This window comes from Lissotriton vulgaris, chromosome 3_1, assembly GCF_964263255.1.
Source record: "Lissotriton vulgaris chromosome 3_1, aLisVul1.2, whole genome shotgun sequence".
NCBI lineage: Eukaryota > Metazoa > Chordata > Amphibia > Caudata > Salamandridae > Lissotriton > Lissotriton vulgaris.
The window spans coordinates 27,367,841-27,392,182 of NC_141689.1; the positions used below are offsets into that span (position 1 = coordinate 27,367,841).

Consider the following 24,342-nt stretch of genomic DNA (forward strand, 5'->3'; position numbering starts at 1 on the left):
AAAAGAGAAATGCACCTTTCTAAAAGTTAGTTTATCTCATTAATTAATGTAAATAAGACTTTGCCACTGGACTGGGTTGTTAACAATATTTAAAAACAGTCATGAAATGATATTTAAAATTGCTTCTAAGGGTTTTTCCATGGGTCAGTCAGTGTCCCTACAGTGAAAATTGCTTCTGGGTGCTAGTAACTGTAAGGCTAGGTTAACATTAAATGTATACCAGTTCTACTGTTAAATACCCTATAGGCTGCTGAGGCTTTTTACATTTGTGGTTATTTATGATCCCATTGGTTTCCTTGATCTCTTAACTTTAGAGCATGGACTCATCGAGCTGTATGATGATATATTCTACACATGTGTATAACAATATGTTACATTATTATGGCACAAAAATAAATATGGTGATAATACACCTTAATGCAAATATATAAATACCAACAACAACAACAACAACAATATTAACAATAATAATAATAATAATAATAATAATAATAATAATACTGATAATAATAATACTACTACTAATACTACTAATACTACTCCTAATAATAATCATAATAATAATCTTAATCTTAATAATAATAAATTTTTCAAATTGTTATTAATTTTAGGGTATGGCCATCCCATCATTGTACCTGTACCCACATATACTCTATGCCAAGGGTGAACATTGCGCTTGGGCATCACTAGAAATATGCTGGACTTGAGTAATTTCACTCATTGCTCTTGAATTTTGAAATTACTGAAATTACACGATTACTCCAGCTCGATAAATTTACAGTAATTTGTGGCAATAATAGAGGAGCGCAGGGACAATGAGGAAGCGGTGTGGCGTAGCGGCTAGGGTGGCTGACTCCGGACCACGGGGTTTACCATTTCCACCATGTGACTCTTGGCAAAAGCTTGCTTTATCTTCCTGGCAGCCCCCAGCAGCGAGACACCTCTCCAGAGGTAGCTGTGCACTTTACAAATGCTGGTATTTCATTTCATCTAAAAGAGAGCAAGGCATGTGCTGGCTTCGGCTGTTCGTTGTCTGTTCCGTTTAGTGCTATTTTTATAGCGCGAAATGCATCCTCAGGCCCAGTTTGGACACAAGGGTGTGTTTTGGTCCAAGAAAATAGTTCTGAGTTCTGGATTACGCTTCTCATGTAATTACGCAAAATTACTACAATTGTGAGTTATTACGCTATGGAGAATTATGTCAGTTATACCCGGCCCTAGTGAAAATCCATGTAGGTGAATTATAAACTTTGTAGTTTTCTAAAGTGATTCTACTGAGGATAATATAAAATATCCTGTCAGGTATAGCCCATATCAGTTGAGTTTTGATTTGCCAGCATTTTCCTGTTCCTACTGCAGAACATCTGAAGAACGCTTTACTCGATGCAGCAAACCCTCAACGGATATATTTAATTCCTATACTAAATTAAACACATAAAGCTACTGTTAAAATGTGATGGCCAGGGTTTCAGTGTTATTATGGAAAGAGCCACATTTGGCATTGCAGGTGTTTGCAAGATCCCTTACCTTCCAGGGCTTGAAGTCCTGATGGAAGCTCCCAGCAGCACCTGCTGTTCCTTCCTTGGAGGGTGATTCAAGCATCTCATGTAAAGCATGTGCAAGAGCATAGACAGCTGTGTAGACACTGAATGTATGTCTAAAGTTCACAACATCATAGCTGGGCAAATAAACACTTTGCAGACTTTCATTTCCCGAACACAAAGGATAATTGTGCCCTCTGTTATTGCCTCTTCCAGCTGACAAACATTCAAAAAACCCTTCAAATAGGACGTCCACGACAGAATCCTCTGGAAATATGCCAGGCCTGACACCATGAAGAAAATCCTTAAATCCAATGATTTCCCCTTTCTTGATTGAAAATGCTATGATTTTATTAAATGTTTTCCAGGCATCTGGTACATCAAATAATTCCTCAATATGGACTTCTCCTGACACAATCCAAACCTTCGGAGGCACATGGTAATAAATAGCAGCCCAGTAAAAGAGTACCATATCTGTGCCGGTGCCATACAGAATGATGACCTGAGCGGTACATCTCTTGATAGCCCTTGTAATCCACCCCTGTCTTGCGTGATTCCTAAGAGTAAATGCAACAGGAAACAAATAAGAGAACTCCACACATCCTCCACTCTCAGTGATCAACTTCCTAAGTTCTTGCATAGCTCTCACTCCGATGTCATTCTCTGGAACAACAATCCCAACCCAGCTCCAGGAAAAACGTTTTAACAAGTGAGAAATACCTTCCAGTGGAGAGAATTCATTGGGAACAGTCCGGTAAAAGGATGGGAATCTCAATTTGTTACTAAAAATGGGGTCCATAGCTCCAAAACTAATCTGTGAATGAGAACAAAAGATTGAGACAACTAGCGAAAACTCTTATATAGGTTGTCAGAGACAGGCAACATTTCAACAGAAAATTTGGTAATTATGAGAGGAAATATATACCAAAATGTTACTGATTTGAATGAAGATAAGATAATGGAAGACCAAAAAAGATTTTTTTTTTAAATATTCAATATTCAACAAAAAACTGATTCTGATTAACACATTTTCTATCAAGGTATTTTAGGTAAAGAACCTGTTTCACCTCTGATAATTTGCAAAGAGTTTGTATAAGCAGTTATATTGGCAATCCTGTTTTAGGAAAAAAATGGCATATGATTGATGCATCAGGAAGGCCAGACGTTTCCCAGGAGTGATTTATATTTTTCTGTCTCTACTACTTGTAGAGCGATAAACAAGGTAACACAGGTAATGTATGAAGTTTGTTTTATTGTCCTCAATAGCAACACATCTTACCTTCTAAGGAGAGCACAGCAAACGGCTTAGTGTAGGGTTCTTATTGTCTTAATCGCTGGAGTTTTAATGGGAATGCATTGCTGCTCATAGTTCTTAAGCATCGTTATGATGGAAAAGGGCAACGCAAAGCTGCTTGGGCACTCACTGTATCCTGGATTGCATTTTAATTGAAGATTCTGCCTTAGTAATTTGGAGTCAGGTATCCATATCTCGTAGGATAACTGGTCATAGGTTTATTGACAAGGTTACAGGTTACTTAGTAGAATACCCCACCAGGAGCAGCATCCTCTCTGCTTAGCCTACTCTCTCTATGTCTCGTCTTCAGTCCACTCATCAACTTTCTATGACATCGCACACTGGCTGAGCAGGGAAGGGACCATTACAGGGCAGGGGTTAACCCAATAGGAGTTTATGGACCTGGGTACAGTTCAATATAGAAAAACAGTGATCCTCAAACCAATCAATCCTTTAAGTAAAATTAATTACAGTTTCCTGTCTTCCGAGTTTAAGTAAATTCCACGCTCTTGGAGAGAAACATTACTTCCACATTAAGAAAATAGGATGTGCAGCAACTGAATTAGTTATGAAACAAAATTAATTTATTCTAATTCATACATTTTTGCAAAAACGTTTAAAAAGGTTGCTCCAAAGGGAACGTGCAAAGGAAAGAAGATGTTCACAGGTTGGTGGGTGGGAGGGAAGATAATCCCAGAGTGTAGATAAATGAAAATTGGGAAAGTTCAATGTTGGATTGATTCAATGTATCAATCTTAGTATCCTGGCCCAACAGTATTTGACATGGTCTATTTACATCAATTCTTCACAATCACGGATTTTCTTTAAGTCAAGTCAAGTCAAGTTAGAATTTGTATAGCGCACTACTTACCCAGAGGGTCTCAAGGCGCTTGAGGGATGGGGGTACGTTATGTATCAAATATCCAAGTTTTGAGTTGTTTTCTGAAGGATAGGTGGTTCTGTGTAAGGCGGAGGTGGGTGGGGAGAGAATTCCATGTTTTGGCCGCTAGTTAGGAGAAAGATCTTCCTCCCATGGTGGATCTCCGGATGCGTGGAATTGTGGCGAGGGCTTGATTGGACGACCGCAGTTGGCGGGTGGGGGTGTAGAAGGTCAGGCGCGTGTTGAGGTATTTGGGTCCTAGGTCGTAGAGGGCTTTGTGTGCGTGGGTGAGGAGACGGAACGTTATTCTCTTGTTGACGGGGAGCCAGTGGAGGTCTCTCAGGTGATCGGATATGTGATTGTGGTGGGGTTTGTCTAGGATGAGTCGGGCGGAGGCGTTCTGAATGCGTTGGAGTTTTTTCTGTAATTTGGCTGTGGTTCCGGCGTAGAGGGTGTTTCCGTAGTACAGTCGGCTTGTGACAAGTGCATGGGTGACCGTCTTTCTTGTTTCTGTAGGGATCCAGTGGAAGATCTTTTTGAGTATACGTAGGATGTAAAGCATGATCATGAGACGGCGTTGATTTGTCTGGTCATCGATAGGGAGGAGTCTAGAATGAATCCTAGGTTGCGAGCATGGTCCGTTGGTTTGGGTGCGGTGCCCAGGGCCGGTGGCCACCATGAGTCATCCCAGGAAGAAGGGGATGATCCTAGGATGAGGACTTCTGTCTTATCTGAATTTAGTTTTAAGCAGCTGTTCTTCATCCATTTGGCTACGTCTTTCATCCCTTCGTGTAGGTTGGTTTTGGCGGTGTTTGGGTCTTTTGTGAGGGTGAGGATCAGCTGTGTGTCGTCAGCGTAGGAGATGATGTTGAGGTTGTGTTTGCGTGCGATGGCTGCGAGGGGGCTCATGTAGACGTTGAAGAGGGTGGGGCTGAGCGATGATCCTTGTGGTACGCCGCAGATGACTTCGGTGGCCTCTGATCTGAAGGGGGGGAGGCGGACTCTCTGGGTTCTTCCGGTGAGGAACGAGATGATCCAGTCTAATGCTTTTTCTTGTATCCCGACATTGCTGAGGTGTTTTATGAGGGTGCTGTGACAGACCGTGTCAACGTTTCAACTCAGCTTGTGGCACATAGGGAGGTTGAGCCTTGGCCTGCAAGTCTTCTGCCGGATGGAGATGTTGGGATTAAGGGGCAACCAACCCGTGGTTTAAAAACCTCATCTGCACGTGATAGCTGGCGAGAGTGATAATAAATTGGTGCGCAGGAACAGTTGTTTCACTGCCACAAAATGATTCCCATTGGAAGCCACAACAGGGGCAGTCCAGAAGCAACTGAATTGCACAAGTTCTGTAGTCCGTTGGCACGTCCTCGCGGTAACAGTGAAATGCCGTTTTCTAAGTTCTAAGTGTGCTGCATTAGCACACTTAGAAGTTGAAAAACAGCATCGTTTCAATGATAGTTTATGTGCAGGAAGGGAACCATTCCTGAACAAAAACAATAATTGGAGGTGATTTCCTCTTTCTATGTGTATTTGTTGTAGTGCGCACTAGAGTCCTGGTTACCTTGGGTCCCAGGCCATAATTACAGCAGAATGCAGCACGCCTAGAAACAGGAAAAAAAAATGAGGAGAAATGAAAACATTTCTCCTCATTACGCCTTTGTACACCTCCCCTGGTGTGGAGTAGCATTCACACGCATTTCCAGATTTTACGATTACTCGCAAATCTGGAAATGTGTCTTGTTCCATGGGTGTTTCGTGGGAACACCCACTGCAACACCCATGGAACTCCCCTTTCATGCAAAGTGCTACATGTAAAGGGGCCTTATTTTGAAGAACAGGAAAACTCACGCATGGTGGCTTTTCCTGTCCATGTAAATAGGGAGCAGGAAAATGAGCCAACTGCACGTCACAAAATGTGACATACTGGTGGCGCAGGGGGCTTGTAAATCTGCCCCAGTGTTGTAAAAGAGGCCATGCTTCCACCCTAAAGTTAGGTTTAACATTATTCTCAAACCCAGATACTACTGTAGTAACAGTAGTACACTTAGTATCTGAAGTCAGTAGAGAGGCAAGCTGTTTGTCATAAGGTAAAGTAGAATACATTTTCTCGACTTTCTCCACAAAGAAGCAAGCAAGACTCTTGCACTGCACAGCAGTTAGGGCACAAGGGGTAGTCTGATCGTTCTTTGACCACCTTAAAAAATGTTTTATGACAATGCTGAGGTTGAGAGATTTTAGAAGAAACAAACTAATTTTACAGGCTATCTTATCATCTGGCTTATAGTATTTCCTCCATTGCCTTTCCAAATGTTTCCACTTTGATTTCTCAATCTTAAGTTTCTCTGTAAACCAGGGGGCACATTTATAGGAAAGAGGGAGGCAGATGTCAAATTTCATGAGAAATCCATTGTTAAAAAGAACTAAAGTCGGAGATAGCAGGCTTTGGTATAGATGGTCTAGAATCATCTTTAGAATTGTTTAAGGCACCAACATTGAGTTAAGCCCACTGTCTAACTTTGAATATAGTTCGATCCATAACTGCCACGGTGCAAGCTGCGATCTTAAGCAGATATGACACTAAGAAGGGGATCAGAAAAGCACAAAGGGAGAGCAGGGGCAGACCAAATCCAACAAAGTAGAAAAAATGTGATGAAGCAAGTGGCCGGCAGCATAGGTAGGGCCTGAATTACAAAGATGGATATTCAGTTCTTCAAGATCAGCGAGGAACGCTGCACTATTGGTGCACGTAGATTCATCTAGGTGAAGATTAAGGACGCCCAGAATAGTGAAATTAACAGAATTCAAAACATAAGATGTTATCAGATCCTAAAAGGATCCTGCCCGATGTCAACACAATTGCAATCAATAGAACTTTTGTGAATGATAGCAACGCCAGTCCCATTCTTAATTTCCCAACCTCCTGGAAGATGAAATAATTAGTAGGAAGCATTGCAGACACATCAGGCCCACTGTTAGACAGAGAAGAAGCAAGAACAACAGGACAGAACAGACTAGCAGAGGAGTAGGGTGCTCTTCCACTAGAACACCAGGGGTGAGGCACAGGTAGCAGCCTGCGGGGGGAGGAAGGCCTCAAACACCTACCATTAAAGGTCAGAGCTTTAATGGTGGAGCTGCGCAAGGGAGAGCAGTGACACTGACAAAGGAGGTCAGAGGTCTTGCAGCCATGGATGACCCCCCCCCTGGTCGGGTATATAAGCCTAGGCATGTAGGGGAGGAGTCTAGTGGCAAGAATCCGTGTAGGATTTTATAATCAACATTTAACATTGACAATGGCCGATATGCCCTCTTGTCATGCACCGGTTTCCCTGGTTTCAAAAGTGGTACTATCAGGGTTTCACAGGTGGAATTTAATAGTATTACCATATCCCTGACTGCATCAATCAGGTCCACTAAATTGGGAGCCAAATCATCCACATATGCAGCATAGGATTGGTGTCAGTACAACGCGATGTATTACAACGCGTTCCGTTACAACGCGATTTTTACATCGCAAATACCATTACAATGCATGCCATTACAACGCATGGCATTACATAGCAGATACTTTTACAACGCATGGCATTACATCGTAAGTATAGGTAAGTATATCTTTTTTAAAAAAAATGTAATAAAGTTAATTAAATTAATTTAAAATAATAAAAATAATATAACATTTTTAAAACAGTAATTAATTTAATTATAGTAATTTAATTAATATTAAAATTGATATTAATTTAATATATTTAAAATAATATAATTAATGATATATAAAAAATTTATAAATAGAAAATAATATAATGTAATTAATTACAATAAATATAATTATAATTTAATTAAGTTATAAATAATACATAATAAAATTATATTTAATAAAATAAAAGAATTTAATGAATTAAACATTTTTAAATAATATAATTTAATTATAATCGTTTATTAATACAATTAAATTAATAATTGTAAATATAGTTATTATTTTAATTAAATTAAATAAAATTAATTTAATTAATTTAATTTATATAAAGTCGTAAAACCCCTGTACCCCAAAAAACAAACCCAGCCCTAAAACCTAAAAACACCCCTGTACCCCAAAACCCAAACCCTGCCCTAAAACCTAAAAACACCCCTGTACCCCAAAACCCAAACCCTGCCCTAAAACCTAAAAACACCCCTGTACCCCAAAACCCAAACCCTGCCCTAAAACCTAAAAACACCCCTGTACCCCAAAACCCAAACCCTGCCCTAAAACCTAAAAACACCCCTGTACCCCAAAACCCAAACACTGCCCTAAAACCTAAAAACACCCCTGTACCCCAAAACCCAAACCCTGCCCTAAAACCTAAAAACACCCCTGTACCCCAAAACCCAAACCCTGCCCTAAAACCTAAAAACACCCCTGTACCCCAAAACCCAAACCCTGCCCTAAAACCTAAAAACACCCCTGTACCCCAAAACCCAAACCCTGCCCTAAAACCTAAAAACACCCCTGTACCCCAAAACCCAAACACTGCCCTAAAACCTAAAAACACCCCTGTACCCCAAAACCCAAACACTGCCCTAAAACCTAAAAACACCCCTGTACCCCAAAACCCAAACCCTGCCCTAAAACCTAAAAACACCCCTGTACCCCAAAACCCAAACCCTGCCCTAAAACCTAAAAACACCCCTGTACCCCAAAACCCAAACACTGCCCTAAAACCTAAAAACACCCCTGTACCCCAAAACCCAAACACTGCCCTAAAACCTAAAAACACCCCTGTACCCCAAAACCCAAACACTGCCCTAAAACCTAAAAATACCCAAACACCCCAAAACATATACATCAGTACCCCAAAACATATACTCCTATACTCATACTTATTTTAAAAAATACTTAAATTAATATATTTAATTTATAATATTTAAAAACGAAATAAATATTTTTAAATAATTAATAATAATTGAATCAATTATAAAATATTAAATAAAAAAAAAAAAAAATAAATACTTACCAATACTTACGATGTAATGGTATGCGTTGTAATAGCATCTGCTATGTAATGCCATGCGTTGTAATGGCATGCATTGTAATGGTATTTGCGATGTAATAGCTGCGTTGTAACAGCATTACGTTGTAAAAGATGCGTTGTAGCGGTAACACACCGCAGCATATAGCTCCACCGCAAGCCCATCTGTCCCTGTTGTTTTTCCTCTGTCCATATCCCTTATAGATGCCTGATTCTCCTGCAGAGTAATCCCTCCTAACTTTTTAATCTCTTTAGGTGATATGGTCAGGAACTTTAAGGATGCAAGAAAAATATTAATATCTTAATTGTTCCCTGTATCAGCACTCATGTAGAGGTCAGAATAGTACATATAGAATTCTTGATTGATGTCCGTTTGCCTAAGTAGTCTGATTCCCTGTTCTGTTTCTAGCTTAACAATTACTAATCCCTGCTTCGCGGGGTCTACAAGCCAGGACAATAACATTCCAGTTCAATCTATTTCTGCACGAGTACTGGTCATATCAGCTTTGTAATCAAAGTATCCAAGTGCTTCAACATGCTCTGTGACCCTCTCCTAACCCTCTAATAGTACTGAGTCTGTGTTGTTCAAGGGCCATCAATGCTGCTTCTGAAGCTAATGCATCAGTCAGTAAAGTCCACCTCACTTCCACTGATTTAGCTATACACCCCCACGCATCACTTTAAAGGTATCCCACTCTGCCTAAGGGGAAGATGCCATTCCAGAGTTGTCCTCAAAGTATTGTGTAATACTATGTCCCACTAATTCCCAGAATACGGGGTCCACCAGTGTTTCTAGTTTTAGTCTACACATGGGAATACAGGGTAAAAGTCTTCCCCATCTCAGTTGTAGTAAGATGGGGTAATGATCAGATATGTTCCTAGAAAAATATTATCTGCCTACCAACCTCACAAACTTTACAAACTTCACCGACTTCTGTTCAGCCCATTGCGGTATCTGATAAGAATACACTAAAGGTATTAAAGGTACTTCCCACTGATTCTATAACGACATCGAATACTACTCTAGGGACGCAGGGCACAATTTTAACAAATCAAGCAAAGGGGGAGAATAAAGCTATAACTACTGTGTCAGTTTCTGTCTTAGAGAGTGCTATCAATACCTTGAATGGAACAAATACAATATCACTGAAAGGCTCTGCACAGAGTCAGTCACAGGCTCAACCAGAGACTCCTGCTGACAATATCATTAACGGCAACGCTAACACCAATGCCAATTCTGCTCCACCCATGTCGGCTTCTATATCAACGGCAGTGATGCTAGAAGGCTCTGGCGATAAAGAGACAGATGATGGAGAAGAGATAATAAGGCCGGTAGAGCAGCTGTTAACTGTAGGAGAGGAGATAATGAAGGAGGCAGAGAAACAGGAAGCAGAGAGAATAGCTGAGATTAAACAATTTATACCGTCTGAGCTCCAGATTGAGCATCTGATTGGACACTTGGAAGAGACTGAAACTGAAACGGATGAGGATTATATCGATTTCCCTGAACTCGGTAACAGCACACCTCCTTGCTCAGCTAAGGAATTTCTCAGCGGCATAAGGAAAGGAAGAGGTAAAATTAAGAACAAAACGAAGAAAGTTATAAGCAACTCTAAAACCATTACATCAAAAGCAATAGCTGAGAGCAGCCCTATAAGGAAATGGGTGCAGGCTAAATCTTTGACATTAAAGCTTTCTGAAGACTGTCTCTCCGGTGCAGTTGCTATATCAGGGGACTTTCAAAGAAGAGAGTTTCCCAGAATTACAGAATGGACTGGGTATGAAGCAAGCAAAAAACAGGGGGGGGTTTCCTTTCTGTATAGTTAACTTCAGATTTGTGACCAAAAGGACTACACACTAATGTACCTTTTTAGTGTTTATGGAGTACAACCTACTATGACTTTTTTGTGTTGTAGACTGACACAGGTTATTTGATCTGCACAAAAACCTACAATATCTTTTGTTTCACAAATTTTATTTATAAAAAAGCATATAGATCCATTTGTTGCATTTGGTTACTTAAAAACATTTCATTAGTTATACATATATCTATTGTGTACAATTTTGAATACGCTTATTATAGTTTAAAAACATTTCATGCAAAACAATACATACATTGAAAACATTTTTAACAAAACATTTATAAAAAAGATGCCATAGTGAGTCCTTAGTCGACGTGTTTCGGTGCTTTACAGAGTTTGTAACACCTTCCTCAGGACAGACTAATTTAAAAACCAAATTTTCTTCAATCTAAAAACAAATGCATACAATTAAAATCATATATTTTTTGGTGAATACAAGATACAGTACAGAGAAGTATGCAGAGTTACCACGTGTCGCAATGTTAGCAAAGGAGTATTATCTTACTTGCTAGCGGTATCTTGTGGAGCCTCGTATGGGGTTCCACACCCTAGAGGACAGGGTGTCTATAGGTCCTCTGGTTAGAATGTATTTCTAATTTGACATTCTAAAAAATATATAGAGAGAAGCCGTGATCAATACCTTTATGATCAAATTCGATTAAGCGACAACTCTTTTATCTCACCTGTTGTACTGACTTAAAAAAGGGGAAGACGAACTTATAAGTGTCTTTATCAATTGCACACCTTCTGATCAGCACTGGATAATGTAGGGTTGTATTTGCTTTAACCCAGTCTGCAAAAAAATCATTTGAAATTGTGTTTGTATCTCTTCAAGCATGAAGAGAAGATTTCCACTTATAGCTTAAACAGTGTTTTTTGAAAGTCATGCACAATTGGTTCCTACATACCTTTTGTGTAAGGCAATCCTCCAAGGTTATTACTTTTTCTCTTGGCGGAGGTATTGTCCCATCGAGGGAATACGGTTTATGACTATTCTCTTTAAGCACTGTCTCCAAAACAGAAGTTTGAGTATCAGTATGTATCAATACCTGGTGTTAGAGATTATATAGCACCAGATTCAGTTTATATATTTTTATACTATGCATATCCTGTTATTATCTAAGTTATTGTATCTGTCCATCAAGGTTGGCCATATGAAATAGATATTCACAGTACCATACCTATTAAGGCAATTTGTTTCGATACTATTCAATCAAAAACAGCTGTGTTCTTACAAGCCTCCTCCGCGGTAAATCTTAATAATGCACGGATGCGGGTTCTGTTAGATAGACCCGAGTTTATGTCTTACGTTTATGGCAAAACACCTCGTTATGTTCATGGTTCAGCTTTCTTTCATAGTTTAGATTAGAGTACCATTCATTCAAACCTAGTCTTGTTCTTACTTTAAAATTGCTTACTGGCTGCAAGGGTACACAGTCTTTCAGGGTTTAAAATTCTTAGTGGTATAACTACCATAGAACGCAACCCTTATCTCCCTACTTCTATATGCATCGCTAGGCACATGCAAAACAAAAACACGCTACCCGCTATGGCTCCTTACCGCATTATTTGTAATCCGTGGCGGTCGACACGTCCTCTCTCCCCTTGCTCGAACGAGTGAGTGGCGTGCGTTTCAAATATTTATAGGTGCACTGATTTTTCTTAATTGATTAATTACTGCTGATTCGGTTATTATGTGGACAAGCCACATTGTCAGCCATATTTGTAGTTCTTTGGGTATCTTTATAATAGTATTGGTATACGATAATTAAGCCTTTATCATCTGCTTTTAGTTTTGAGTATTCGAAACCACTCTTCCAACTTTTGACTTTTGTCGAGTACGTACTAATGTTGGTATTTTTGAGTACCTTCACCGTCGTATTCACAGTGTTACCTAGCGATTGTAATATCCACCATTGTAGTATGGGGCGCAATATCGTTTTTCTGTGAGGTTGCCCATTAATTTATGCCAAGTTAATATTAGTCTTAATGCACAATCTAATGTAGGTCACATTGTAGCGCTTGTATTAGAGCTCTTACTTTCTCCCGATTCCAAAAAGATTCGCCATATTTGTAGTTTCATTCTATCAGATGAACTACAGAGTGTCGTTAATCTATGCCCACGAATTAGTACACTACCGATAATGTCTATGATATTGGATGCGTCTTTTTGTTTACCTAATGTTTTAATCTATGTTCCCAGAGTTTTACGACGTTAGTGTCATTTTGGAACTGCAGATGTGGGGCACATTATGACGCATGTATTAGTGCTCATACGATCTCCTGGTTCCAAACAGACCTCCATATTTGTAGTTCCATTCAATCAAATGAACTACAGAGTGTCGTTGATCGATACATACAAATTGGTTCTCTACCGGTACCATCTATAATACTGGAGGCATATGTTTGTTTACCTTATGTTTTAGCTTATACTCCTGGAATTTACGGCGCCAGTAACATTTTTAAAAACTGCCGATTATCCCAGTTATTTTACAATTCCCGTGTTAACATTGCAACATTGTAGGCGGTGTCATTTTATTCACACAATATACACATTTTCTAAGCGCACACCGGTTGCTTTGACAGTCATTTATACAGAGTTGTATTATAAAACATAACATCAACAAGAATCACAGTTATTTGTCATGATCATAACAACACGAGTTGCAGTTGTATAGATACCATGGAGAGACTACGTTTAGTTCCCTAAATTTTTTTTTTCATATATATGCTATTCCCTTCCTTGTCATAATATGTTGCAGTGGTATACATTGACTATCATAACAATCATAACAAGCATTTGCAATGCAATAGGTCTCGCATTAGGAAAGTTTGAGCTATTGGTCTTGTAAAGACAAGTTTTTTTATTTATGTGTTGGTTTTGAAAATAGCGAAATTAATAGCTTTGTCATTTACAATGCCAAAACTTTTATCTTTTGCAAATGTGACACCTATAGCATTTGTAATGCAACATGTTTTGTATTTACGTGACTTAGATGTATTGATATTACAAATAACAATGGCTTAATTTTTTAAAATAATAATGCTTAAATAAAAGTTATTGTAATTTATAATGGCAATAGCTTAAGCTTTTGTAAATAACTTTTGTGAAGATTATGTTCAGTGTATTTTATTGTGACGAAAATCCAAGAACAGGAGTGAAATATTAACATCTTTTTTGTGGCATTTGTAATAAAGCTTGAAACATTGAGAGAACATATTTGAACCAGTTGTTGTTGAATGGTAGCACAGATTGATACTGTGGTGGCGCTGAGTGATGTTGTGGTGGCGACGAGTGATGCTGTGGCGTTCAGTGATGTTGTGGTAGCGCATAGCGATGTTGTGGTGCCCCTGAGTGATGCTGTGGTGGTGCGATAGATAGTGAGGGCGAAAGATAGATAGTGTGAGGGCGATAGATAGATAGTGTGAGGGCGATAGATAGATAGTGTGAGGGCGATAGATAGATAGCGTGAGGGCGATAGATAGATAGCGTGAGGGCGATAGATAGATAGCGTGAGGGCGATAGATAGATGTGTGTGGCTGAGTGTGTGTGGCTGAGTGTGTGTGTGGCTGAGTGTGTGTGTGGCTGAGTGTGTGTGTGGCTGAGTGTGTGTGTGGCTGAGTGTGTGTGTGGCTGAGTGTGTGTGTGGCTGAGTGTGTGTGTGGCTGAGTGTGTGTGTGGCTGAGTGTGTGTGGCTGAGTGTGTGTGGCTGAGTGTGTGTGGCTGAGTGTGTGTGGCGGGGTGATGTGCGGGGTGATGTGCGGGGTGATGTGCGGGGTGATGTGCGGGGTGATGTGTGGGGTGATGTGTGTTTGTGTGTGGGGTGATGTTTGTGTGTGGGTTGTGTGTGTGGTTGTGTGTGTGTGTGGTTGTGTGTGTGGTTGTGTGTGAGATTGTGTATGGTGTGGTTGTATGTGTGTGTGTGTGCGTGGTTGTATGTATGTATGTGTGTGCGGTTACAGAAGGATGTATGTGGAAGAGAGCAGCAGATCAGCACAGGAGAAGAGAACAGGGAGTTAAAGAAGGAGGCGGTGGAAGAGAGGAGCAGATCAGCACAGGAGAAGAGAACAGGGAGTTAAAGAAGGTGGTTGGGCGGAAGAGAGCAACAAATCAGCACAGGAGAATAGAACAGGGAGTTAAAGAAGGAAGCGGGTGGAAGAGAGCAGCAGATCAGCATAGGAGAATAGAATAGAACAGGGAGTTAGAGAAGGAGGTGAGGTGGAAGAGAGCAGAAGATCTGCAGAAGTTAACAGGGAGTTAAAGAAGGAGGCGGGTGGTTGAGAGCAGCAGATCAGCATAGGAGAAGAGAATAGGGAGTTAAAGAAGGAGGCAGGGTGGAAGAGAACAGCAGATCGGCACAGGAGAAGAGAACAGGGAGTTAGAGAAGGAGGCGAGGTGGAAGAGAGCAGCAGATCATCAGAAGAGAACAGGGAGTTAAAGAAGGAGGCGGGTGGTTGAGAGCAGCAGATCAGCATAGGAGAAGAGAATAGGGAGTTAAGGAAGGAGGCAGGGTGGAAGAGAACAGCAGATCGGCACAGGAGAAGAGAACAGGGAGTTAGAGAAGGAGGCGAGGTGAAAGAGAGCAGCAGATCATCAGAAGAGAACAGGGAGTTAAAGAAGGAGGCGGGTGGAAGAGAACAACAGATCAGCACAGGAGAAGAGAACAGGGATTTAGAGAAGGAGGTGGGTGGAAGAGAGGGAGGGCGATGGATAGAGTGAGGGCGGTAGAGGGAGTGAGGGCAGTAGAGAGAGTGAGGGCGGTAGAGAGAGTGAGGGCGGTAGAGAGAGTGAGGGCGGTAGAGAGAGTGAGGGCGGTAGAGAGAGTGAGGGCGGTAGAGAGAGTGAGGGCGGAAGAGAGAGTGAGGGCGGAAGAGAGAGTGAGGGCGGAAGAGAGAGTGAGGGCGGAAGAGAGAGTGAGGGCGGTAGAGAGAGTGAGGGCGGTAGAGAGAGTGAGGACGGTAGAGTGAGTGAGGGCGGTAGGGTGAGTGAAGGCGGTAGGGTGAGTGAAGGCGGTAGGGTGAGTGAGGGTGGTAGGGTGAGTGAGGGCGGTAGAGTGAGGGCGGTAGAGTGAGGGCGGTAGAGTGAGGGCGGTAGAGTGGTGAGGGTGAGGGTGTGTGAGTGAGGGCGGTGGAGTGGTGAAGGGGTGAGGGGGTGTGTGAGGGTGAGGGGTGTGAGGGTGAGGGGGTGTGAGGGTGAGGGGGTGTGAGGGTGAGGGGGTGTGAGGGTGAGAGGATGTGTGAGGGTGAGAGGATGTGTGAGGGTGAGAGGATGTGTGAGGGTGAGAGGATGTGTGAGGGTGAGAGGATGTGTGAGGGTGAGAGGATGTGTGAGGGTAAGAGGATGTGCAAGGGTGAGAGGATGTGCAAGGGTGAGAGGATGTGCGAGGGTGAGAGGATGTGCGAGGGTGAGAGGATGTGCGAGGGTGAGAGGATGTGCGAGGGTGAGAGGATGTGCGAGGGTGAGGGTGGGTGAGGGGGTGAAAGGGTGTGTGAGGGTGAAAAGGTGTGGGAGGGTGAAAGGGTGTGTGAGGGTGAAAGGGTGTGTGAGGGTGAAAGGGTGTGTGAGGGTGAAAGGGTGTGTGAGGGTGAAAGGGTGTGTGAGGGTGAAAGGGTGTGTGAGGGTGAAAGGGTGTGTGAGAGGGTGTGTGAGAGGGTGAGGGTGTGTGGGAGGGTGTGTGAGAGGGTGAGGGGGTGAGGGGATGGGAGGGTGAGAGGATGGGAGGGTGAGAGGATGGGACGGTGAGAGGATGGGAGGGTGAGAGGATGGGAGGGTGAGAGGATGTGAGGGGAGGGGATGGGAGGGTGAGGGGAGGGGATGGGAGGGTGAGGAGATGCGAGGGCGTGTGAGAGGGTGAATGAGGGTGAATGAGTGTGAGGGGGTGTGTGAGGGGGTGTGGGTAAGGGTGAGTGAGGGTGAGTGAGGGTGAGTGAGGGTGAGTGAGGGTAAGGGTGAGTGGGTGGGAGAGTAAGGGTGAGGGGGTGTGAGAGTAAGGGTGAGGGGGTGTGAGAGTAAGGGTGAGGGGGTGTGAGAGTAAGGGTGAGGGGGTGTGAGGGTTTGGGGGTGTGAGGGTGAGTGAGGGTGTGTGAGAGAATGGGTGAGGGTATGAGAGGGTGTGTGAGGATGCTGAAGGGAGATGAAATATTATGTACCATCTGTTATGTACTGGACGGATGGGAGAGAGGTCTTCTGTACATGCGGTTCGAAGACCTGCTCCAAACATTGTGGCGGGTGTTGGCAAAGCGAAAGAAACCTGGTTTGGGACCAATCAGATCAGTAAATGAGGGAGGTGTGGCTCTGATGCATGCTGCTTGCTTTATCTACTTCAGAAGGATGAAAGGCAGAGCCCACTCACAATTCTGAAGCAGACTCCCTTAAAACGCATTTGGAAACTTGGTTTTCTCACTACAGTTCCCTTACTTCTTGGTTGGTTTGACTCTGTAGATTAGTCTGTCTCTCAATAGCGCTCTGGTACCTTGGGTTTTAGTGCGCTTTATAAAACAATATCATTTCACGTCATTCCTGGGAATGATTTGGAAACCTGCAGCTTTAAAAAAGATCACTTCAGGGGATTACTTTCTGTGGGAGCTGTCTGCATGGGCATGAAGTAGGAGCAGATTTCCACATCACGTGTGAGTGGGGATGAGCTTTAAGAACCCCAGCTTGGCGCATAAAGTGACGAGCCCAGAATCAAGCAGTGCTGAGTCAAGAAGAGACATGTAGGGGGAGGAGTGCAGCGCAGCAGTACTGAAAAGCTGTCACAGGAGTACACGTAATAGGACTGACTGCCTCTGTCACCCTATCAATACACACCCGCGCGCAATGAACATGGTGTAAACGGTCCGCATTCAAGGTAATGTGTGTGTGTGGGGGGGGAGGGGGGGGGGGGGGTGGGTGGAGGGATGGGGGATCCAGGCGCTAACCTCTCAAATATAATAAAAAGTAGGTACCCAACGTGGCAAACACATTTATTATTATCTGCATACAGCGCTAACCAATGCACTATCGTATCATACGGAGTGCTCATAAACTCTCGATTTTAATCCGCACGTTTCTACCCTATCTGCCTCAGCTCCCGTACACGGGGCTAAATTAACTGAAAATATTAACAACAGAATTCTGGATATTTCGTGTTATTTAAAGAGCCCAATATGTATATTTAACTTGCTCAGACGCCCTCCCCAGGCTGGTTCAGCACTCGCCAACCAAGCATTTACAATGCAATGGTCTCGCCTTTGAAAAAGTTAGAGGTATTGGCATTGTAAATGACACATTTTTTATTTGAGTTGGTTTTGAAAATAGATAAATAAATGGCACTGCCATTTACAATGCCAATAGCTTAATCTCTAGACCCACACAGAGTCCCACACACATACATACCTACAGAGCCACATGCAGAGCCACACACACACACACACACACACACACACACACAGAGTCACACACTTCCAGTAGTCGGTGGGCAGCATGGAGCAGACCAGCACCCAGCCCGACAGGGCCAGCAGGAAGGCCACGATCTCCCCCCACCGGCATGTTCTCTTAGTTCCCTGCCAGCATCTGAAGAAGGCCCGCACTGGAAGAGAGTATGGGAGAGAAGGACTAGAAGGAGAATGGACAGGTGGCAAAAATGGTACCCGAGGGGACTAAAGGTGGAAAATGAACCAACAACAGAGATGGGGACATAATACGCCTGAGGTAGAGAGCAATGCACACATAGGAATGTATTTCTTATTTTTAGAAAGTCGTTATGTCAGTTGACATAACACAAACTGACTTTAAATTACAGACTACCCTTGATTTGCATTCAATCCAATTAATTTCAACCGTATTATTGGTCCCACAAGCCATCAGCAGTGCAACCATTGTATTTATATTTACACTTTCAAACTAAAAGATTTTGCGGCACCAGTACGTGTCATGAATATTCAGTACTCACAAAACGAAGAATGACGAGGAAGTGGTGGTTTGAGCATCCAACAGATGACCGTGTTTATCAACCCAACACTAGTTGTGTTTTTGGGCTAGAGACAACTTTAGCTGTCTCACCACCATTTTTCTGAACAATACAGGATAAAAAAAATGGTCTAGTCAGTCCTCATCAGCAATTGATATGTTCAAGTGCCATTCATGTGTGGTTTCCACCCCCCACAGCATGGGGCAATTGGTCAGCCCACTTCTCCCATTGGCCATCTTGCAATGTGAGTGACAGGATTTTAATCTGAGCTCATGTGCACCGCCACCTGAAAAAGAGTTCTCTTCTGTAACAGGGCTGGTGTGCCTCGGCTACTGCACCACTCCTTTCTTTTTATGTTTATTGATTTCGTATATTACATATTTTTGCAAAAAAATAATATTTTTTGCTTGCTGAGATCTGATCTTTTTCCAATGCTTGTTGTAGATTTGTTTTACGTTCCTTTCAGGGCTTTTCTCACAGGTGTATTTTATGCTTGCAATACAGACACATTATTCTGAGTTCTTGGAAAAATTGACAGTGTCTGATTATCAGAAATACGAGTGAAGTTTGAGTGTGACTCCTTGTACTGCAATGACTCCACGTGTATTCTCCCAGACCACATGGTACAGCAGAAGGAAACCTGGCAATCTGCTCCTTTTCTCAGTGTTTGGAGACTCACTTGTGAGCAGTGCCTTCTACTCACTAAGTGTTGTGAAATATTCCACTATCCGTGAAGCGCAGCCTTGTGTGTGTGGCTGACAGAAATGGAAAGTACAGCACACTGTGGGTTTAAAGAGCATGATTAAGGACATTCCCCAGAGAAAACCTGCTGCTAGCGGTGACGTCATACTTCAGTGAATTAGTGCAAGGCTATTTGCACAACACACAAATGACCTGAACGGGGAATAACAGCAATCACCGTTGTGACCCAGCTGGCAGCTGAGTGAAGTGTTGGCGCCAAGTCATATATAACCCAGCGCAAGCTCTGCTTGGGATGAGTGAGGCGTCAGTAGGAAGGCCTGCGTCATGCAGAATAACACCACAACAGGTATTTACTGACTGGAAATAGGAGCAGCTGGGGGTGGAGCCACGGAGGACAGGCATGCTGTATCTGAGAGCTGCGTCATCTTTTCCGTGCTCTAAAGAAAAGTTGTATAAAACAGCTTTTAGACTTGAACAATATTAATACAGTATTTTACGTATCACCACATGTTACAGTTGTGTGACTAACACTGTTAATTAATAGATGATGTTACTATTCAGCTCGCTGCACTCAATTCATCATTCTCACAAAGATGAAATGCAAAGTCATTCCTACTGGGACTTAATCACGAAACCCATAAACTATGCCAAGGTTGCCAGATGATTCGATGTCAGTAGAGACTGTGTTTACGCACGGGTTGGAATTACGAGCTTGAAGGCATTTAAACATCCAAAAATTAGTGAAACCTGCCAAAATTTAACAGGGAAAAACATGTGGTATTTACCATATCATGTGACGTTTGGTGCGTTAAACACCAACATCCATGTTAGTCCCCATGAACTCGTGATAGCTGTTATTTATCGCACCTACACCCCGTGGTATCCTTATGTATGAGTGGTGATAAATAACGCCCTCGTACATAAACAGGCCCTATGTTACAAACATATGTATGCAGCAGATACACTAACCCGCTGTGCTGCCTTACTGTCTTCAAGTGACTGCCCTGAGGAGCTGCTGCAATTTTTGCTCCACCTAAGTCATTAATATTCATTACTGCGCCATTGCTGTCGGAAACCACCTGGCCACCACCAGCCCCTCAGCAGTCATTGCGCTACCGACCAGACTACCACATACAGTCTAATCAAAATAGAGCAGCACGTGCACCATCTCTTGCACTATGGGAACCGGCTCCCCCGGGTCGATGCGAAGCTAAGTGACATAGTGACGCCTCCCGAGCAAGTCCAACAAGATACAGGGCTTCTGGGAGCTTTACACCTTTTCTTTCCGAGCCTCATGTCTTGCAGAGGGGATCTGCAGTTTGTGAATTCGTTAAATTGGTGGAAGATTGGAAAGAAACAAGTGCTGAAAAAGTCTTAAAAAGCAGTGAGGGACAAAAACAACTCACCTTAAAACACCAACATTAAGTCCTAATTGACTATCAATAAACGTTGATGTAACTGCGTCATTTATGAAGTCACTACTACCTCGACGCCGGAGGGTCCTCGCTCCATTGGGTTTTTTCTCCGCTGTGAACAGGATGCTCCTTTGAATGTTTTAAAGGACTCCCTGGGACTGTTTTAAGCTAACTAACACATCACTGGATTTTAAGCCCAGCTCTAATGACGAAAGTAAACATGGCTGAGACGAGCAGACGACGGCCGGGGGCTGTGTGCGAGGGCGCTGGGCAGTTTATATCTCAGGGGGAATTGATGGGGGTGCGTGTGTGTGGGGTCCGCTGCTGGGTGTGTCAGGGGGTGCGTGTGAGGATCAGCTGCACGGACGGGGGTCTTACCTGCAGGACACTGTGATCCCGATCTTAGTGGCCGTCACGTTGGTGATCACCGTGTCAAAGTGCTCTATGGATGCCATGCTGTCCCAGCCTGGGCTCCGGGCGCGAGGCTCTCCGGTGCAGGCTGGTCCACGGGAGAGGCGGGGGTCCCATTATTGTGCATTTTGGTGTCACCCGGTCTGCGCACGCTGTGACGAGAGGTGTTTCCAGTTGCGCGCATGCGCCCAGAGCCACACACGTCATCCGGCCTCCCATTGGTGGATATCGCAGAGCAAGCTGGGTTTGTAGTCTGCTCTTCTCGTGCACCTGCCCTGGTCTCTGCGGCAGCGCATGCGTGCACCTCAGCTGTACGGGCGCACACTCAGTCACGCGCTGCTGTGAGCGTGCACATCTTCGGACGGCTAGGAAACTCGTCTGGATAGCCCCGATGTTGCCGAGCATGAGCCACTGACCCTGCACACCTGGGAGGAAAGACAGGCCTGGAGAGCAGCGGGGGAGTCCAGAGTCAGCCCGGTGAGTAGGGGGACATGTAAACACTGTGTTTGGGTGCATCAGGCTAGCGAGACAGGAGATGGCCACTTCGAGTGGGTGGATGCGTGTGTGTGTGAGTAGGTGGGGGGGGGGGGGTGTGCACGGGGGTGTGTGTGTGAGCGTGTGTGTGTGCCTGTGTGTGCGCGCGTGACTGAGAACTGAGAGAGGCATGGCTGACTGAGATAGGAGATGTGCACGGCTGGGGAGGGGGGCGGGGCTAGGCGTCCGCGTCCACGATGTGCAATCGGCACTCGTGCACCAGTCAACGTCCCTTGAAAGCCTTCTTCATAGCAATAGGTCTAGCGAGACCTAAAAAGGATCATTTCCATATCATAGTGATCATGTGTTCAGAGTTCATTTTAACATTTCTAACAATGACATCTTGCGCTTCTATTACACATACTCTGTTTTTCCTGCTCTTCTTTTTGGGGCACGAATTTTATTCAAATAAGGTTTACCTTATGTTATAAGTATTTGTTTAAGATATTCTGTGATTCAAACCTATGTGTCGGTCTGGTATATGTAATTCTGCATATTTATGCTCATCATTGCATAGACAGAAACTTTTCCATAAGGAAATTTTTTAAGGAAATAATTTTTTATATTAAAAACGTGCTTCACTACAGAGTATAACCAGTTACTTGATTATTCTATCCCACTCCTCTCTGCAGTTCAGTCCTGAGTAGTAGGTTCTAAATTTTGACATATAGAATTGCTCTCTAAGTTTGCGCTTTTTATTTATATCTCCTCCTCGGATTGATATTTTAATCTTTTCCAGAATGAACCATTTGATGTCATTGACATCATGTTTTTCTGCAACCCAATGCTCAACCAATGGTGCACCCTTCCTCTGATTTTTTATTGCGGAGCGATGTTCAGTTAGCCTCTGACGCATTTCTCGCCCTGTTTCCCTACCTACATAGCATTTTTTGCAGGGACAGATCAGGAGATACACCACATTGGTGGTACGGCAATTAACGTGGTCATTCATCCAATGTGTTATGCCATTTATTTCTAGTTTATCTGTTTTCACAATGTTGTTACAATGTGAGCACGTGCCACATGGGAGATTGCCTCGAATGGGGTTGTTGTTAATTACATTTCTGAGACCAGATGTTTTAGGTTCTCTGAAAGTCTGCACTAGCTGGTTCCTAATAGTTTTATTTCTTCTATATGCATACATTGGTTTCTGTATGGGCTCTTCTCCTGTTTTATTCAGTAAAGACCAATTTTTATTAATGAGGTTTTTAACCTTATTACTAAAGCCGTTAAAATCTGATACCATCACTATTTCGTTTTTTGATTGTTTGGCTATTTGGTGTCAAAAAGGCAATCTCTATTGAAGTATTTGGCACGTTTGTAAGCTTCCTTTATTAACCGCTTAGGGTAGCCTCTCAGTACCAGCTTTGTCTTAAGGGTATCTGCATGTTTTTCGAATGTTTGTCTGTCACTACAGTTGCGTCTGATACGCAGAAATTGACTGAAGGGTATTCCGTCTTTTTGGCATTTGGGGTAATTGCTCGTGTGGTGGAGGAGGGTGTTTCTATCTGAGGGCTTGACATATAGTTCAACATTCAATACACCTTCTTTCTCTAAAATTTTTATATCTAAAAAATCGACTTCCCATTGGCTTTTAGATGATGTGAACCTCAGATTCTGATCTCCACAGTTCAGCCACTTGAGGAAGCTATTGAGATCCTCTTCACTGCCTTCCCATATAAAGAAAATATTGTATATGAATCTAGACCAATTTTTGATATTTTCATAGAAAGGACTTATTTCATTGTAGATGTGGCGCTGCTCAAATTTACCAACATACAGGCATGCCAGGCTGGGAGCACACTAAAAAGTCATAGTAGGTTGTACTCCATAAACACTAAAAAGGTACATTAGTGTGTAGTCCTTTTGGTCACAAATCTGAAGTTAACTATACAGAAAGGAAATCCCCCCCTGTTTTTTGCTTGCTATATCATGGGAGACAAACAGCCCCGTCGATGAGACAACTTCTGTGGCGGTTCTGGTGAAAGGAACTGATAGTGTGATTGCTACTGCAGAATCAATGGGCCCTCTGTCTTCTCCTCTCTCTACCTCTAAGGGATCTGATAGTATGATTGCTACTGCGGAATCAATGGGCCCTCTGTCTTCTCCTCTTTCTACCTCTAAAGTGTTAACAGTAGGGGTGATTCCCACCCCAATTTTGGTATCTGGAGGATCCGGAATACATGAGGCAGCTTCAGTTACAACCACCAGCTATGGCTTACCTGGGGCAGACCATATTAATGATATACCCCCCTTAAATACTTCTCGAAATGAAGTACCTATCGATTGTAATTTCCATGGGGAGGTTTCCTCATCATTTCAATTGATCCTGCAACTGCTTAATGAGCAGAAACATGAAGCACAATTTCACTACCAGCAGATGCGGGAGGATAGTAGTAAGACTCAATCAACGCTACATGAAATGTCTCAGAAACTATGGGTTATATCTCAGGAACTGGAAGAGCTACAACAAAGGATCGTCTTAACAGAAGAAAAAACAACCCGCTCTGAAATAGTAGCGAATAAGCATGAGGCTCAGATCTGTCAAATGCAAGTTAAACTCAAAGATTTAGAAAATCGACAACGAAGACAAAATCTACGTGTACTTGGCATTGCGGAAGGGGCCGAAGGAGCGGATCCAAGAGCATACATTGTTCACCTGTTTCAGAAAGCTTTCCCTGAGTTATCAGATTGGGACTGGGACTCACAGATACAACGTGCCTATCGACTCCCTCTGATTCAAAG

General features: G+C 43.0%; 1 protein-coding gene across 1 annotated transcript in view; it reads right to left on the minus strand.

Moving 5' to 3' along the window:
• Window positions 1-1,446: 1,446 nt before the first annotated feature.
• The window catches only part of LOC147725852 (extracellular calcium-sensing receptor-like), a 244,758-nt gene continuing 221,862 nt past the window's right edge, over window positions 1,447-24,342 (minus strand). Inside the window, exon 3 of the mRNA XM_086963375.1 lies at window positions 1,447-2,355. Within this exon, the coding sequence (XP_086819501.1) occupies window positions 1,447-2,355 (909 nt within the window). The remainder of the gene's footprint in view (window positions 2,356-24,342) is intronic.